The 18,766-nt window shown below is 48.4% G+C and overlaps 1 protein-coding gene across 4 annotated transcripts in view; it reads right to left on the bottom strand.

Moving 5' to 3' along the window:
* The window catches only part of MAMLD1 (mastermind like domain containing 1), a 123,426-nt gene that overhangs the window by 36,569 nt on the left and 68,091 nt on the right, over window positions 1–18,766 (bottom strand). For 2 of the 4 annotated variants that reach the window (XM_081043864.1, XM_081043866.1), the window contains exon 3: window positions 3,554–5,314. In XM_081043864.1, coding sequence (XP_080899990.1) covers window positions 3,554–5,314 — 1,761 coding nt within the window. Of the gene's footprint in view, window positions 1–3,553; window positions 5,321–18,766 lie in introns of all 4 variants that reach the window. The other 2 variants (XM_081043863.1, XM_081043865.1) reach the window with 1 other exon arrangement.

Consider the following 18,766-nt stretch of genomic DNA (forward strand, 5'->3'; position numbering starts at 1 on the left):
AGGTTACTGGTTCGATCCCCACATGGGCCACTGTGAGCTGTGCCCTCCACAACTAGATTGAAACAACTAAAGTTGGAGCTGATGGGTTCGGGAAAAACACACTTAAATAAATAAATAAAAGGTGTTTTTTTGTTTTTTTTTTAAAAAAAACTAACTAGAACACAATTAAACACAAACTAGATCTGGATCAAAATGAATGCCTAGTCCTTTCACGATGACCACCATCATCCACAGAAATACAATGAGCTAGTCAATGCCACGTCGTCAGTAAGGAGTGTCAGCTGAGGCTCAGTTTGGCCATCGTACAATGTGACAAGTTCACCCGGCTGGAAGCAAGAAGCACGTCCAGCCCCCAGCACTGGGGCTGTTGCCTGTCCTTCCATGCATGACCTAGCTCTTTCCTCAAACACTCAACTCTTCTTTCTTCTTTTCTCACCCCTGGAAGACTGATCAGGGATGAGTTCTTAGGCCTTGAAGTGAGTAGGGAAAGGCTACAAGAAGGAACATCAGAGCTGTTGATGAGCCCAGCACGGAGGTCTGCTCAGTGTGTTTTGGCTAGAAGAATGCCATGGACAGAACAGGGTGCTAGGGAGAAGGGTGGAGTGAGAGTGTGAGAGAGCTCCAGAAAGAACGAAGGCACAATCCCAGCCACCCGGGTCAAGATGGCTCTGTTTCCTTTCCCATCAAGCCTGGAGTTGTCTAAGTGGTGCAGGGCGTAGAACAGGAAGGGCCCACAAGGCTAGTAGGCCCCACAGCTCCTATCAGTCTCATGGCGGGCATGGGGTCTAAAGAGAGAGCACTGTGCATATTCTGTCTTGACACAGCACCGGTTTTGAGAGCCACATCTTAGCCCCCAGAAAACACATCAGGAGGCTCAGGGCCAGGAGTTAAGAGCGACAGTGACAGCCAAACTTTGTTGGCAGGTACTTTGTTCCAGGCCCTGTTCAAAGCGCTTTAGATGTATTAATGCATTTTATCCTCAATCTATCATCATGCCCATTTTGTAGAAGAGGCAATAATGAGGAGGTTAACACAGGAACAGAAGGCTCTGGAGGCAGTGCTCCGTGCATAGGGTTACAAGTGTGGGCTCTGTAGCTAGGCTTCCTGCTCTGTCCCTGACTTACTGTGTGCCTGTGGGCAACTCCAGTGACTTCTCTGTGTCTCAATCTTCTCAGCTTTAAAGGGAATGGTAACAGCCTCTACCTCTGTGGATTAAAATGAGAAAAGGCGGCTGAAGTACTGGGTTGCATGCCTGGCCTGTGGCTCCCAGCCAGCGCTGGCTGGGAAGGCAGCTCTTGGCAGCAGTACCATTCCATTTGGGGAGTCCAGCCTCGCACCTCTGCTGGTGGAGGCAGCCTGGGCCCTTCGTAGCTGCTTGGTCTTTCTCCTGAACACTTTCTCCAACCCCACTTAGCTAATTGCTTAGGTTTGATTTTGACAACCCCAATCATTAAGAATTCTCCCTGTGAGGCAGCTGATCCAGGGCTGAGGCAACATACTCAGGCTACAAATATACCCCATTGAAGACATAAAAAACCAAAAAGGCTCATAATATTAGATGGTGACATGATTCCAGGCTGAGAATCTTGCCTGTTAGGGTAAGAGTTCCAGTGCTGATGCTGGTGCCACGAATCCATGAAAACCGATGGCAACGGGCCTATAGCAACAAAACCAAACCAAAGTACTCCTGAACTGTGGATAAGGGCCTGCCACTCATCCTAGCCACCCCCATGGGAGCTCTGCTTGCTGTATTCATCCATGAAAGGAGCAGTTCCCTGGTGGTGGATCATTCTGCTTGGTTATGCTTCATGAGACCCGGATGAACAGGACATGATCTGTACCCTCTGGGGCCTGCCATGACCATGCTCACCCAGGGCCCTCAAAAAAGAGGGCAGGCCAACAGGTGCTTCGCTTGGGCCAGGTCCCCAGCCAAGCACTTTACGGCCATCTCCTCCTTGGCTTCTTTACAGAAGAGGGAAGCAGATTGGGAGACAGAAGTAGTAAGGACAGCCAGGGAAAAGCTTCTTAGAGGGGAGGGAGCCTGAGGAGCTATAAGAGTGGGATAGGAAAGAAAAGGTGTGAAGGGAAGGGGAGGCACATGGAACAGCAGGAGTAAAGGCTGGGAATGCAGAGTAGGTCAGGAGCTGCAAGCACTTCCGGGTTATAGAAATGAAGTGTCAGGCAGGGCCCAATGGAGTCTGAGTCTAAGGAAGTAGACGGAGCCAGGTTATGTATGGACCTCTGGAAACTTCTGAGCAAGTATGAACCATGATCAGGTCTCTGTTATAGCAAAGTAATACTTTATTGGGAGACACTAGTCTAAGAGTCAACTATACGACTTCAGACAAAGAATCAAGACGGCCTGAATATGGGCAGGGATGAGAGCAATGGAAAAGAGGGACCAAGATAGACAGTATTCTGGCCGACATCAGTGATTCCTGCCTCTTGGTATTCACACCTTCAAGTAATCCCTTCCTGGTATTCACACCTTCGCGCTTGCATCTAATGAACAGAATACAGAAAAAGTAATGGGATGTCACTTTCAAGACTCGGTTATAAATAATGTGACTTCTGACTTGCTGGCACTCCCCCTGCCTCTCTTGCTGGCATATTTCTCTCTTGTTCACGCCGATAAAGCCAGCTACCATATTGTGAGATGCTCTATGAAGAGGCCCCCATGGCAACAATCTGCAAGGAACTGCTCCCTGCCAACAGCCATGGGAGTGAGCTTGGAAGCAGATCCTACTCAGCTGAGCCTTGAAATGACTGCAGCCATACGAGAGACTTGGGACCAGAAGACCCAGCTAAGCCATGCCAGGATTCTCACCCACAGAAACCATGAGGATACGAGTAGGGATCAGAACAATGAAACGTGAGAACTGTGATTGACACCACCTAGCCAGAATCAGCTGAATTTAGTGACCGATAAGACCGTAAAAAGTGTGGAAGAGAGAGAAGTCACAGTGATCTGGAGAAGAGCACAGGCTCTGGAGTGACATGGCCTGGCTCCAAGTTCCTGCTCTGGCCCTTGCTAACTGTGTGACCCTGGGCAAGTCATTTTAGCTCTCTGAGCCTCTGTTTCTTCGTGTGTAAAATGGAGATGGTAAGAGTAACTGCCTTACATGCATCTGTCCTTTCCCTTTAGGACCCGCTTCAGCATGCAGCGAGCTGTGCCAGCAAAGACAAAATTTCAGTCCTTTAGTGCAATTCCCTTCTTGCATCCTACAAAGCCTCACTGGTCCTGTGTGAGGGAACGTGTTCCATGGCCGAGTGCAGGGGAACGTAGTTCTGTGTGACTGTGACTTGTCTCCCCTGATTCCTTCCCCTGGCAGCACCTGTGGGTGCAGTTTCCCTCCTGCACAGGAACTGAAAGCATAACCTTGGCCTGTGCTTTAACCACACAGAATGAGCTGGCTGAAATACTTTTCCAGAGTGAAGCCCCGTCTCAGAGAGGGCTAGTCTGGATTTGCCTCCAAAGCCAGGTATCAATAGCACGAGACACAGTTCTTATTTCCAAAAGCAAGGAACCCAGTCAGATATAAGACTGTCTTACCTGTCTGGGCAGAGGTGGCATGGCCTCCGAGGCGACTCTTCGCTGAAAGCGCTGGGGCTGCTGCATCATCTGGTGCAGAAGGAACGAAGAACGGTCAGGCTGCTGCTGCTGCTGCAGCTGCAAGGTGGCCGTGGCAGTGGAGGACGCAGTGGCAGAAGAAGCCTGCTTGGGCATCGGCTGCTGCAGGTAGTAGAGCAGGGAAGGCTGCCTGGAGGTGGCAGGCATGGAGGGCAACTTCTGGGGGCCCGGCTCAGAAACGAAATGTGATAAGGGCTTCGTGTTGCCAAAAGTATACGGCTCTGGGGCTCCTGGGCTGGGGCTGGCTAGCCCCTGCTGCATGATAATGTTCAGGGTCTTGGGTGAGTTGGTGGCCCTGGGTTTAAAGATGACATTTGTTTGCTGCTGCTGCTGCTGCTGCTGCTGCTGCTGCTGCTGTTGTTGCTGTTGTTGCTGTTGTTGCTGTTGCTGCTGCTGCTGCTGCTGGCTTAGGGCATTACTGCTGGGTGTGAGGCTGCAGATCAGGGAGCACTGTGGCGTGAAAGACTGCTGCGGCAAGCCTGGGCTGGAGAGCTTCTCTGGGCGGTAGGGTGGGGAGGGCCCCAGGCTGCTGGTGGGCAGAGCAGACATCAGGTGGCCTTGAGGGCTTTTGATGGTCGAGGACACCAGGTTGGCAAGAATGGAGCTCTGGGGGCTGAACTGCGGCTGATGATTGAGAGATGGGCTGGGGAGCTTCTCGGGAGCATAGGACATGCTGGGCCCAAGGCCAGCATTGCTGCTGGACGCCATGCTTGAGAGTAAGGCATTGGGAGAGCCTTGGAGAGCGGTCCCCTGCAGGTTGCTGGACGACATGCAGGACACCATGAGACTCTGCGGGCTGAACGGCGGCGGCGGGTGTGGTGATGGCACTGGGCAGTAAGGTGGGGAGAGGCCTGGAGGAGGCAGGGCAGACCAACTGGGGGGAGGGCCTGGCTGCTTCGTAGCACATCCCTGCTTGCTGGCCGCCAACACCTTCAGCTGGTGGGCATGATGCCACTGAGGGCCCGGAAGTGGGGGCAAAGCCACGGGGTGCATTACCGGGACCTGGCTCTTGGACTGTGTCGTTGCAGAACTGTGTGAGACCATCTGCTTACTGGTGGAGGGAATCGAATAGCTGATCCCTGCAGAGGAGGGCGGGATTTGAAGTGACATGCCAGTGACCTGGCTGCAACCAGAAGCAAACTCCTTGCTGGAAGCAATGCTCTCCAAGTGTGGCATCTGAGCTGCAGGCTTGCGACTTGTGCCCAGGGTTGCCTGGGGGTGATCTAAGACCAGTGGTTCAACTGGCTTGCTCCCCAGTATCTTCTCAAGGTCTAGCTCATTCTGAGAAGGGTCTTGAATTTTTGTTAGCTCCTCCAGCAGATCTTGAAGTTCCTGGTCCACAGCCGGCGTGCTGTTGGTTTTGTCGTAATAAGGAGCCACGGACCCTTTCAGTCCCATTTCTGCAGTCGGTGGTACAACAAATGGTGAGCCCATTACGTTGTTGTTCATGGGATTATTTTCGAGCAGTAACGAATGGCCCGCTACACCCATAGCTGTAGGGCTAGGGTTCATTGTCAGTGGAGGAACCTGCAGCTCTGCACAGGGCATGCTGGGGTGGGCACCTGGCCCCACAGAAAGGGTGACATCTTCAAGGCAAGGTCTCTTGATTTTATTAGGGTAACCCCCATCAGCCATGTCTGGAAACTGGAAGTTGTCTCCTTCCTGTTTCCTCTTAATGGCTCCCTGTGACTGAGAGAGAGAGAGAGAGAAAGAGAGAGAGAGAGAGATTTTTTTCAAATAAAGGCTTGGCACATTAAAGCTAATGAACAGGAAACTTGCAAGATAAAACAGATATCTGTTTCAGGAGTTATAATTGTCAAAACTATACCACACAGCCTATTTTTGGAACCATAATGCTTGTTTCCTTGTTGTCATGCTTCATGTAAACTGTCTTGTTATATTTCAAATAAGGCTTTATGCCAGGCGTGTCCAAACTTTTTTCAACGTGTTTCACCAAGGGCCATATGCGGTAAAATACACAGACAGCCGGGCCACTCACTCGAGGTGAAGTACGTATTGCCTCACCTGCTTTATTTAAGTAAACTAAATATATTTTTGGAATTTGCTGCAGGCCAATTAACAATGGATCGCGGGCCGTAGTTTGGACACCCCTGTTTCGGGCCGTAGTTTGGACACCCCTGTTTTGTGCTCTCTGTCTACTAAATATAACAGAAAGTCACTCAGGATATTCTTTGCCCACTTAAAGGAGAGTTCAATAAAATTATGCAGAAGTCACCAAATCAACTGTGGTGCCAAAGAAAGGCATTTGAGAGCAAAGGTATTTTCAATTCCTACCTACCTACAGATACTTCGATTTTTTAAAAGGAAAAGTGTTAACATAGACATTGAACTTTTAGGTTGCCTCCCTGTCTTGGTTGAATGCATTAGGCTGCACTGATAAAATGGAATATAACAGAGCCTTTAGAGGAATGAAGGAGATTTGGGTGTGTTCTTTTGGGCAGCTGTCTAAAATACACTGTTTAGAGGAAACACAAGTTGCAGAACAGTCATTGGGGCATGATTCCATTTATTTTTACACACACATTGCTATGAGCATACAAAAATAACTTGGGAGAACAAGTTATATGCAACTGTTTGGAGATGTGACCTCTTGGGGAGGACTGTCAATTCCCTTTCTATTCTCTACATTTTTGTATTGCTTGTTTGTTTTCATGGGAGTGACTTATAATGCAAAAAAATACATAGAGAGAGCTACCTAAATAAGAGATTCCTCTCTACAGATGCGTCCTCAGGTTGGGGAGATATGAAACAACAGGAAAAGGCCCCAGTCTTCGTTCTGCACCCTGAGGGAACTGCCCACCATTTATAAATGCATACCTTTGGGCGCAAAGCAGTTAGTAATGCAGTATTTCCTACTCTTTCAAGCTTCAATCACCTGTGGCTGCCATGTTAGTAACTATGACCTGGAAGTAAAGGGGCAGAGTAGAGTGGAGTAGAGGAATATGGGTGGGTAAAGAGGGGCTTAGAAATTCCCTAAATGCCAATAGCCTAACAGATACTGGGGATGCCAAAAAACGTATACAAGTGGACACTTTGGTCAGCGTTGCTCAAGCAGTAGTTTGCTGTAATCAGAAGTGTCTGGACGCTGATGGGAACCACTTTGAGCACCTCTTGTCATTGCAGAAGTCAAACGTGACGTGTAGTCATCTTTTGTTATCAGTATATATTGAGCATTACAATTTTAAGTTTTCCTTTCTTAAAATGTGTCTACATTTTTTGGCACCGTCTGTGTATTTCTCCTGAAGCAGTTTTTCATGTAAGAATCCCCATTTCAGCTTTGGACGTCTTACTAGGACATCCTGTGCTGGTCCTCTGATGTCCCCTCATGTTTGGCACTCTGGCAGGGGGTGGGCGGTTACCACATGCCTAGGGAACACCTGCTAGAACAATAGTGGTCGTGACTCTCATGGCAGGTGGAATGTCAAAAGAGATCCCCCAGGGCTACACCTCTCAGGCCTTGCTGCACAATAGAATCACTTAGAAACACTCAGATTCCCAGGCTATCTCAACACAAATGAACTGCTTCAATTTCATCTGGAGTGGGGCCCAGGCATCTGAGCGTTTTCAAAGCTCTCTGGCTGACTCGAAGTGGATAGACAGATTGAGAACCACTGGCCCAGAGTATGGACGGTGGCAGTGTGGCAAAGGGCCCAGGTGCTGAGGCAGACACAATTCGGTCTTGGCCTTGCCACTGAACCTCTCTGAGTCCCAGTTTCTTCGTTGGCAAAAAGTGCATAATTTTGGTTCTCTTGTGATGTTGCTGTGACTCTTAAAGTGGAATGGGGCAGATTCTGTGGTACATAGTAGGTCCTCACAACTGGTAGCTGACATTACAAAGGGCAGATTTGGAAAGGTCTTGGATGTCCAATCTTGTCCTATTAAAGACAGGGACCCTTAAACCTAGGAAGGGGGCAGGGCTTGCCCAGAGGTGCTCAACTGGAGGGCAGATGCAGGGCTCCTCCATGACCACTCAGCTGCCTCCTGACCCACTGCCTTAATCCACCACAGTGGCAGGACACCAACTGCCTCGTCCCCATAGAAGGGGCTCCACCAGTTGGAGTGAGGGCACTTGCCTACTTGTTTGCCTTTTCTTTCGAAATGATCAGGCCACATGTTTTCCTGGCCATTCATTCAATCAATTACAGGGCAGCCCACAAACAAGCCACTGGGTCCCAAACTGAAATTTAGTCTCTTCCACATTGTCCCAAAGAGTTCAAAGAATCCAATATATTGAAAATAGCAGGCTGGCCAGTGGCTCAAGCAGTTGGAGCTCTGTGCTCCTAACGCCAAAGGCTGCTGGTTTGATTCCTACATGGGCCAGTGGGCTCTCAACCACAAGGTTGCCAGTTCAATTCCTCGAGTCCCGCAAGGGATGGTGGGCAGTGCCCCCTGCAACTAAGATTGAACACGGCACCTTGAGCTGAGCTGCCGCTGAGCTCCCGGATGGCTCAGTTGGTTGGAGCGCGTCCTCTCAACCACAAGGTTGCTGGTTCGACTCCCGCAGGGGATGGTGGGCTACGTGCCCCCTGCAACTAGCAACGGCAACTGGACCTGGAGCTGAGCTGCGCCCTCCACAACTAAGACTGAAAGGACAACAACTTGAAGCTGAATGGCACCCTCCACAACTAAGATTGAAAGGACAACAACTTGACTTGGAAAAAGTCCTGGAAGTACACACTGTTCCCCAATAAAGTCCTGTTTCCCTTCCCCAGTAAAATCTTTAAGGAAAAAAAAAAGAAATGTGTGAAATAGATCAATAAGGAATGAATGGGTGTGGATTTTACATACGATACCCTGCAGGGAGTCCATGTAGAACCAGGCAGGAGAAGGATGGGATTGGAGGATGGGAAGGGAGGGAGGGCAGGGGCTGTGAGTTGCAGCGGCCTGCAATCCCTGGCAGATTCTGTGGCCTACGGGAGTTCTCATTTTAATTGTTGGTCTGCCATTAACCTGTTGGGACTAAGGTGGCAGGAGGTGAGGGAAGCAGGGCATGACCCCTGTATGCTAAAGGTAATATTAGGAACCACTGGCAAAAGACAGGGGTTTCCAGCTCTCTGAAATGGGAGAGTGTATGTACACAACTTTTCAGGCAAAGTCAAGTGCAACGAAGCCAATGTGCCCTACTCAATTCCAATGCTGGACCCCAACCAGCTCCTCAATGACAAAGTAGAACCACAGGATGTCCGTGTGGGGTGTTCAGGGCAGTCCTACTGCTGCTGGAGCCCATTTGCTGGAGTGGGTACCACTCTGGCTGTGGCAAGTCTGCAGCTGAACTGCCGCTGATGGTCACGTCACTGAATGCTTTGGGAGCACACCTAATCAGGGGACAGGCTGGCCTTGCTGTCCCGGGGATCCAAGGGGGTGCAGGCTGAAGTGACGGTTTTAGCAGAGGGGCAAACGGGAGCCTCTTCTGAACTTCCTCTTTTCAATGGACCTAAAGGAGACTCCACTTTGTTCGAGGCCGTGCAGCTCTGCAGTTCGGAGTGGATGGGGAGAGCTGTCAACAGTTAGCCTGCAGTACCCTGGCTGATGGGCCAGAACCCCAGCCAAGCCTAAACAAGAATGGGGAAGGTGGCTGTGTTTACACAGAACTGCTCAGCCTTGCTCTAAATGCATCTGCTTTCACCAGGCACTGGTGAGGCCTGGAGATCTATTATCCAGTTAATTTTGTCCCTAGACACAGGCTCACCTCAGTGCCCCTTCTTGTGCAGTTCCATGATTTGTTACTCATCTCAATGGTGAGAAGCCAGCTGGGCTTTCCCCCATGCCCAGTGCACACTGACACCTTCGCCGGGTCACCTAGGCCAGTAGGTACTGGATTGAGTTCTGCCTGCCTGGGCTGGGTGTTGAATGACTCCCATGGCCAATCTTTTTAGATGAAATGCAGCAGATAGCTTGCTACTCCGGAAAAACCTCCCTTCTCAACTTGGCATTGGGGCAGCAGGTCCCCAATCAAGTTTCCAGACCCTTCTAAACAAAACTTCCAGCTTCACGCATGTGCCGTTTTCTACTCTCTGTGGACCCTGTGACAGCAAGTTATGGGTCCCAGCTACCAGCCAGCCCCTACTTCCTTCAGGCCACCATCCTGCACATTCATAGTGAGATGTTTTTTCTTTTTTAATTTTACAATAAGTGAATCAGTAGACGCTGGCAAGATTTCTAGACAGTACATCTCAACCTCCTCTTTTTATACAAAACAGAATGGGACACAATTTGCTTGTGGTCCCACAGCTAGTTAGGATATAATGACAACACTAGAGCCCAGCTGTACCAACCGCCAGCCTGAGTCCTCACAGGTCTTGCCTAAAGGCTTCCATTTCATAATCAGGCAGACAAAGCCACCAATGTGATCCCCACAACCTGATAAACATTCAGTAAAATGCATTTAAAAGCATGTGATGGCTTCTCAACCCCTAAATGATGAGAAAACAAAGGTAATCCTTCTGATAGGGATCAAGTTCAGCTCTGAAGTCACTATTATTTCTGGTTCTCTCTGAACAGTAACATATGGCAATTCTTCCCTTTTCTACTCTTTTAGTCCAGAATGGCAAAAAGGGCAAAACAATTTTGGAAAAGGTCTATAAGAGTACAGTCCAGACTCATACAATGGTCATAAGGAGAATAAAGAAATATATATATATATATATATATATATATATATATATATATATATATATATATATATATATATATATATTACTCTTCCCAAACACTTAAATACTTAATTTTGGACACTCTAGCTGGAGGTTTAACATGGACACCAATGAAAGGCCAGCAAAAATATGCACAGTTCTTAGTAGATAAGAATGTAGGAGACTGAAGGTATCCAGGAAAAATCAGATCATGGAGACTCATTTTCCCTCCAGAGGGCCCTGGACAAAATTGTCAAAAAGGGGGAAATCACCTATGGCTTATTAGTCTCCCCTTTCTCCCTCACTAATGCCTTCTCTAGTTGAGCTCAGGACAGTCTACTTGGCTGGTTCTTAGTCTCTCTCTCACAAGTACATCTGTACTCCATCGACAACTCTCTTCCATACTGTTTCATGTTCCCCTTATGACTTTCCAATACACTGATGTTGGCCAACTAGATTAGATTTCAAGCCCTCTGAGACAAGGGTGGTCCCCAGTAGACTTGCTCAGAAGAAATAAAGACATCATGGCGCACGGTAGAGGTAGCCCCAGAAGAGATAAGACCCAAGAGATAAGAGATAAAACCCAATTCATCAGGATTGGGTTTGCAGGAAGAGAGAAGGGATAGGAAGAAGGGGGTGGGGGGGAGAGAGAGAAAAAAAATATGCCTGGATATATGGATATATATATATTATATGAGATCAGATGAGTATCCGTGTGTATAGTAGAAATGCCTATATTTGGGCATATGTGTTATTTGCATGTTTGTTTTTCAGAAGAATATCCCCACAAACTGAAACTGACCTTTCTATAGAATAAACAGGATTTTCAGTGTTTCTAGAATTGCAAGATATGAGGCTCTGGAGAATCCAGGGTAGCTGGGAATGGCAGGAAATCCTGAATGCTGATTGGCTTTAAGAAGAGTCAGTTTGTCTCAGGAACAAATCTCTGCTAACAGGTGGTTTGGAGCAAGAATCTCGACCTACAAATAGGGGATTTCTTGGTGTCTCTGGCTTGCCTTGAGCCAGAAGACTGAATGTTCAGCACCCAATGCAGGCAGAGGGAGCACTGGAGCAGACACCAGAAAACTTGTATTTAAGTCCTAGCTCCTCCATCTGCTGTGTGGCCATGGGCAAGTCACTCCCTCTCTCCGAGCCTCAATTTATCCTTCTGTAAAATGGGTGTCAGCCTGTCCCGCGTGCTTCACATCGTCATTGAAGCATGCACATTGGGAGCAGTCATTGTTACTGATGTCTTCCTCTAGGCTCTGGGTCCCCAAGCTGCCCTATTTCCCTCCGCATGGGCCTCGGCTTGCTCTTTGACAACTAAGGACACATCCATTAGGATGGGGCATCAGGGTGGGGATGGTGGGAGGCGAATGGCCTAGTCCTGAGGGCACTGACCTGACAGCCAGCAGTGTTGCCTTTAAAATTCCACCTCCTTCTGCCCACCACCACCCACCACTCTCGGTTCCCCCACACTGTCTACAGCACTCAGCCACCCCAACGACTTGATGCTTCAACCAGCTTCAAGCAGAGCTATCTGAGTGGTAGCCCCAACAAATGCAGAAATGAGCTGCCCTGGGTGGGGGGTTTTCTAGAACTGTGTTCTCCCTTTCTGTAATGTAGACACACCATTAGAAGAATCGGCAACTCTAGATGCACATGGATTTAACGAGCTCATGATTCGTACTGTATCACCCCCTGAGAAGATGTGAAGCGTTCTGTCATTGAACAGCCTTTCTTGAGCACTAAGCTACACTCCTGGGCTGTCAGAATGCCATGCCTTTAGAGGTCTCCCACTCTTGTTAGGGCTGGTGAGGCCCAGAGCCAGGAAGAGATGTCTCCATGTATCAGCATCTCTGATACCCTGGCTGACCTCTTTTCACAGGAAGAAACCCTGAGCCAGTCACCTCCAAACATATTCACATGGAGCGTGGGAAGATGATTGTTTGGGGGAAAAGAGAAAGATAGAGTTTGTTTCAAATGGCTGAAGGGATTTGGTAAGGCTGGCCTATAGATGAAGTAGGTTCTGCCTGGGGGCTGGAATAGAGGCTGAAGGTCAAAGGCAAGGGCACTCTCCCAGTCCAGAGGACCCCGTCTGTGCAGGACACAAGTTAACAAGCACCTGTATTTCACCTGAATTGATGAGTCCAAAATCATGCAGAGAAAAAGAAAGTGGAGGCAGAGCGAAGGTTTAATGCCACAGACCAGAGGTTGGAGGTTGCCAGAGCCACTGAGCAGACCTGGATTTCTACATGTGAAGAGGGCAGAAGAGGTAGTTTGACCGGTGTAGGAATCATGCACCATATGGGGTAGCCACAGCTTTCCATCCAGAAAAATCTTTAAGACTTCTTCTTGTGACTGGGTGAACACAGCAGCAATCTCTCTCCTCGTGGCAAGGCCCCATTGGATTGCAATGGCAAGATCAGGACCAAGATGATAATCCTGACTTCCTGGGAGGCACTCCTCCCCATCCCTAAGACATCAACTTGAGTAGTTTACATGGGGCGAAGAGAAAAACAGTTGCTGATTACTCAGTAATTTCTCCGTTGTAACCAGGTACAGATTTCTGATTTATGGGAACTGAAGTTTATACAATCTGGTTTTTTTTGGGGGGAGGGGTTCATCTTTATGAAAGAGAATAAAAGGTTAAAAGGACAAAATGAGGTACCAAGCCTCGGAAGTTCTGAAGGATGAGTCTTAAAGTTTTGTAACTTTACATCTATCTGCCTATGCCCCGACAATGGGCTCAACAAAATGGCAAAAGGCTTTAGACCATGGCAGGAATTTGCTTGCATGAGAAGCCCGACAACTGTGTAGGTGGGAGAAGAATCCAGACACCTGGGCAGCCTAGTGCATTCTGGAGGTCATGCTTACAGAATAAGCACATTTTAGCTGCTGAGTGACAACTTCTGGCTATAAAATCTATTAACTGTCTGCAGAGAGACACACCCCAGTTAGGAGGTTGTAGAGCCAAGCTGTTTCAGCTCTGGTACCATAGAAGTAGAGGCTGGGAGGGGACATGGCATAAGGAGCATCAGGTCAGCTCAGAAACCCTCCCCATGGTCCAGGTCCTCTTTTTTCCCACCTTAATTGAGGTATGATTGACAAAAATGGCATATATTTAGGTTGTACAATGTGATTTTCAAAAAGTATACAATGTGATGATTTAATATTTGCACACACGTGAAACGATTTAGTTCTTTTCGTAAATTGAGGCAAAATTCACAGAGCATGAAATTAACCTCTTTTTAAGTGTACAGTTCAGTGGCATTTAGTACATTCACAATGCTGTGCAACCAAAATGAGGAGAGTGAGGCCCATTTCACAAATTTGTTATAAAGATCACATGAGCTTAGAAATGTAAAGTGAGCATACTGCCTGGCATGATATACATACCAAATAAATATTCTCTCTTTCTACTCTTGAAAACGCAAACACATTCTTGGTGGTCCTAAAATAGCCTTTAACATGGTTTACTCAGCAGCATTTGCCATTCAAGGCAGATCTGCCTTTATTCATTGGCTGCACTCCTGAACAGCTGTGTGCAAGGCTAACTTTTGTAAACCAAATCGTAATAATATGCAACAAGAATTTACCATTGAAAGAAAATCCTCAGTAAATCCTTTTATGAAGTGAAAATTCTCTCATCCAACTTATCTTTTTTTTTTTTTTAAGGTGTGCTTTGCACTTGGGAATGTTGGCCTTTCTTGTAATTAATCCTAATTTAATTTTGGCCACAAACACATGCTGATGTCCCATAGCCCCCAAAACACTTAGCAACAGGAGTAGATTACATACTGAAAATAACGACAACCTAAAAATATTTCTTTCTTTAACTGTATGTGGAAAGTGTCTGTGATTGCTTCATGGAATGTGTTACACCATCTGACAAATTTCCCCTGCATGCACGTGTGTGCATGCGTGCGTGCGTGCGTGTGTGTGGTGGTGGTGGTGGTGGTGGTGGCGATGGTGGAGGTGATGGAGGTGGTGTTGGAGAAGGTGGTGGTGATGGTGGAGGTGGTGGCAGTGGAAGAGGTGATGGTGGTAGTCATGGAGAAGACAGTGCGGTGGAGATGACAGTTGTAGTAGTGATAGTAAAGGTCTGGACGTGTGATGATGGTGATGGTGGCGGTGGTGGTAGTGCTGCTGACGATCAGGGAGTGTTCCTATAGGACATTTCCTTCTTTCTATATTTCTCTGTAAGAAGCTCCAGTGACTGGGCCAGACGAAAAAGACTCGCTCTGAATGTGTTATTAACAGAAACCTCAAAACTGTCTCCTTGCAATCACTCATAATTATCTTTTTCTCACCTGGAAATTGAAGCTGAATTGCTGGTGAAAACAGGAGATTTTTGTTTGTTAAAATGATGCCAATAAAGTAATTTCATGTCAGATTTAACTACAGGAAAGGGCAAGGCATTTATAAGTTCCTTAGCTGTCATGTGGCTTAAAAAAATAGGATGCAATTAGCTACTGTACACTTAGCTCTTTGAAGCCATATATTCAGAATGCAGATGTCGGGTGTTGGTGTTTGGGGGCTGGCTTCCTGGAGGTATATTATATTGGTTAATTCCATTGTTCTAAACTCCAAAAGCTTGACTTAGAGGAGGAAAAGACACAAGAAAATGTTCAGATTTTATAACAGTGCCACACAGGCAGCCCTAACACTAGACAACTTCAGCTCCTGCAGCTTATTCTAGAAAAAGAGGCAGCTAAAGAATGGCACTGGGCTTCTGTCTACTACAAAGATGAAGGCTTCTAACTGTACAAAGCAGGGCTGTCTAGGAGGCCCAGAACAGAAATCCCCCTAGAATGAGTATGCACCAGGGATGGAAGTGGTGAACCAGACTGAGAAGGAGTTGGAATTCTAGTGGGACAAACAATAAGAGAATAACACTAATACTAATAAAGTGCAAGCAGTATTCTTCAGAGGACTCAAGAAACAGTGATGTGACAGAGTGTCCAGGTGGCTCTTCTGAAAAAGAGACATTTAAGTGGACATCTAAATTCAGGCCAGGAGACAGACTAGGGACAGAACGCTCCAGGCAAGAGGGCAGAAGTAAGAAGGCCCTGGGGGAAAGCTCTTGGCATATTCCAGGGAAGGGAGGTGGCCAGTGGGCTTGGTGCACAGCAAGCCTGGGAAGCAACTGTGAGCTCGAAGAGGGCTTTGCTGGCCACAGGGAGGGGGTGGATTGTAGATTGTTGGCAGTAGGAAGCCACTGGGTGGAGGGTTAAGCAGAGAAATGATTGGCTCGATCTGTTCGTAAAAAGGTCTCTCTAGATGCTGATGGAAGAGGGAGAAATGGATGTTGTAGGAAAGACAAGGGTAGTTACCAAGGCAAGGACTCTGGAGAAGTGACAGGATCCAGAGCAGGGGTCAGGCCAGCTTTGGCAGAAGAAAGGAAGCAGAATCCTTGGGGAGGTATGAAGATCTGTGATTTTCCCTCAAGCATCACAAAGGGGAGTAGCCATTTATTAGGGGAAACCATGGCCTTGGAAAAAATAAACCAAAGCCCAGGGACCTAGATTAGGAGATGGCAAACTTTTTCTGTGAAGGCCCCAATAGTACATATCTTAGGCTTTGCAAGCCATGTGGCCTCTGTTGCAACTCTGTAGTGTACAATATGTTAACAACTGAATGTGGCTGTGTGCTAATAAAACTTTATTTACAAAAACAGGCAGCGAACTGGATTTAGCTCATGGGGTGGAGTTTGCCAACCCCTGATCTAGAGCACGAGCTGAGCATGTTCCCCGAGGGAAACAGTGATTTCCAAATTGCCCTCTTCACACTGTAGGGGGCCACACAGGCCGACTGTTCACAAGAGAATTGTAGGTAACATTTTTGGAATTGAAAAGCTTCAAGGTTCTGACCATCATACAAGTTAGGTGACCATTTCTAAACTGGACAAAGTATGTAATATCGCCAAGTTTCACCTTCACTCATGACAATTGTTATTATTGAGCATCTGTTGCGGTGCTCCGCAGGTTCCAGTGAAAGGTGAAACCACCACCTCCTCCAGAACGCCCACCTGCCTTGCTCGTACAGCCTTTCTATACTCTTGAACGATTCTCATGTTGTCCAGCAGATCAAAGCACACCCTCCTCCCTCAGGCCTTCAAAGATCTCTATGATAATACAGTCTCACCTTCTATCCTTTCCATTCCCAGCCCAGGTGCTCTGCTGGTCAACCGCAAGGCCAACATGTTAGGGCTATGCATTTCCCATCTTCACAGCATAGCTCTCTGAAGGCCAGGGCTGTTTCCTCCTCATCTCTATACCCCCAGAGCACCTAGCCTCATGACAGGGCTCAGCTGGCATCTGCAGATTTGAATTAACCATTGGAGCAAAAGGTTTCCTGCAAATTATCTTGTTCTTTTCCTATTTCTAGCACAAGGCCAAGAGACAACCACTTTTCTGAAACTATAATGAATTTACTAACTGGCCCAATGACCTTGGACATACCCCTTCTCCTTTGTGTGTTCTTGGCCTCTTGGGTTCAATAAGAAAGGTGGCTGGGATGATTTCTGGCCAAGAGGAACAATAGCCACTGCTTATTGAGTATTTACTATGTGCCAGGTATCGAGCTATGGGTGGAGGGGCATAAGAGCGGGAGAGATCAGGGTCATAGGAGCAGCTGTGCCAGCTGACGGCCTTAGGAAGCAACCGAATCGAGAAGCAGCTCTGGGTAGGGTGTTAGGAAAGTGACTGAACCCCACAGCATTAGAGGGAGGCAGACAAAGGCAAGTTTGTGTGGAGGGGCGGGGGGGGTGGGTAGAAGGTAGCAGGAACTGCAGCCACGCCTGGGCCTTGGGTCTGGGGCTCCAGTAGTCAGGTCCAGCAGCCTGTGGCTCCCGCTTGTCTTTCTAACTTTGGTACTTTGGAGGTTGGAGATTTGGTGAGAGGCAAGGCAGGAAATGAAGAGGAGAAGGGAAGGCAGGAAGGAAAGGGAGGAGAAGGAAAGGCAAAAGGGGAGGAGGGAGCGTTTGGACAAATTATTCTACGTTGACTGCAGAAATCAAATTCTTAGCCCAAAACTTAGAAGCACATGCTTTCCCCCACGTCAAGATCGTGGAACTCGGTACCTCAGGGGCAGCTTACAGCCCAAATATCTGTCTGCAAGCAGTCACACTGAGCTTTCCTACCGGGGATTTTCAGCAAAAGCAAGAGTCCTCAGCTGTCACAGACCAGCCCAGAGTTCTGTGAGTCTCAAGCCTGCATACCCAGGGATGCCCCCCGAGTTTGCACGCACCCTGGGGGGGGGGTGCCTGTGCCTTAGCTCAGTTGGTCTCTCCTTCAGCCCCAACCTGGAGTCCAACAGTGCCCACTCTCCTCCCTGGGGAGCTCACGCTCCAGACACCTGTCACCTTGGGCCTAATGTCAAGGAAGTTGGGGGTAGGAGCCAGGCAGGAATGCAGACAAGGCCAGCGTGGGCTCCTGGAAGTCCAGAAATAGGCAGTGCCAAGCTCCCAGAAGCCAGCACAAGCCAGCTGCCACATGAAACTCCCCCTCCCGGCATTCTCTCCTTCAAACAGACTGCAATTTTCAGGTCACCAGTTTGCTGAACTGGACTATACAGGCAGGACCCAGACGCAGAGCCCAGCGGTGTGGTGAAAGCCAAGCACTGCTCAGCCCTGGCGGAAGAGAACCGTCTGAAGGCAAGGCTTCTGCCTGGCGGCCTGCCCGGCTGGGTGTCTGGAGCAGGAAAGGACCCTTACTGCAGGAGGACAAGGAGAGAGCAAAGGGAGTGAACAGCTGCGTGCTCCATGGGGAGGATCCCCAAAATAGAAAGGCGCATACGCAGTGCAGGCCTTGACCCAGAATGCTCAGAGCTACACCATAAATCCAGCTCTCTTCAGTGCAGAGGGCCTGTTGATGAGAGTGAGATATCCTCAGGGGTCCTGTGTGTTTCTACCTGAGTTCCAAGGACACACGTTTCCCACAGCCCTTCTGAGCCAGTGCCAATCTCTCATCATTAAAACAATACAAGTAAGTGCTAACAGAAGTAACACCCTGTGTGGTTTATACCATGTTCATCTCCACATCTTGTTCATCGTTTCCAGAAACGCTGACGTGGGCCGAGAGCAGATCATTAACCCTATTTTACAGCGTGGGGACTGAAACCGAGACTCATGTAAGATCTCAGTGTCAGGGACAGCTGCCTCCCTGATGAGCTGGTTCCTGGACCACCCGGTTCCTGGAAATGCGGCCACACACATAGCTCCCCTTTCCTGGGGCCAGACCTGCACCTGCAACATGCCCACAGCCTGCATGGAGCAGGAGATACTGGGCTTCTTCCCCAGGCTTCCAAGAAGGCTGTTTAAACAACACAGCCCAGGTCCCAGCTGGCTCTCCTGACCTCCCTGTGAGGATTTTAATCAGCACGGCTTGCTGCTCACAGGCTGGACAGTGGCTGATCCTGACCAGAAGGTTCCAGGGAGCCACCAGGATGAAGAAGACCTTTCCACTCTTTCTCTGTGGTC

This window comes from Rhinolophus hipposideros, assembly GCF_964194185.1.
Source record: "Rhinolophus hipposideros genome assembly, chromosome: X".
NCBI lineage: Eukaryota > Metazoa > Chordata > Mammalia > Chiroptera > Rhinolophidae > Rhinolophus > Rhinolophus hipposideros.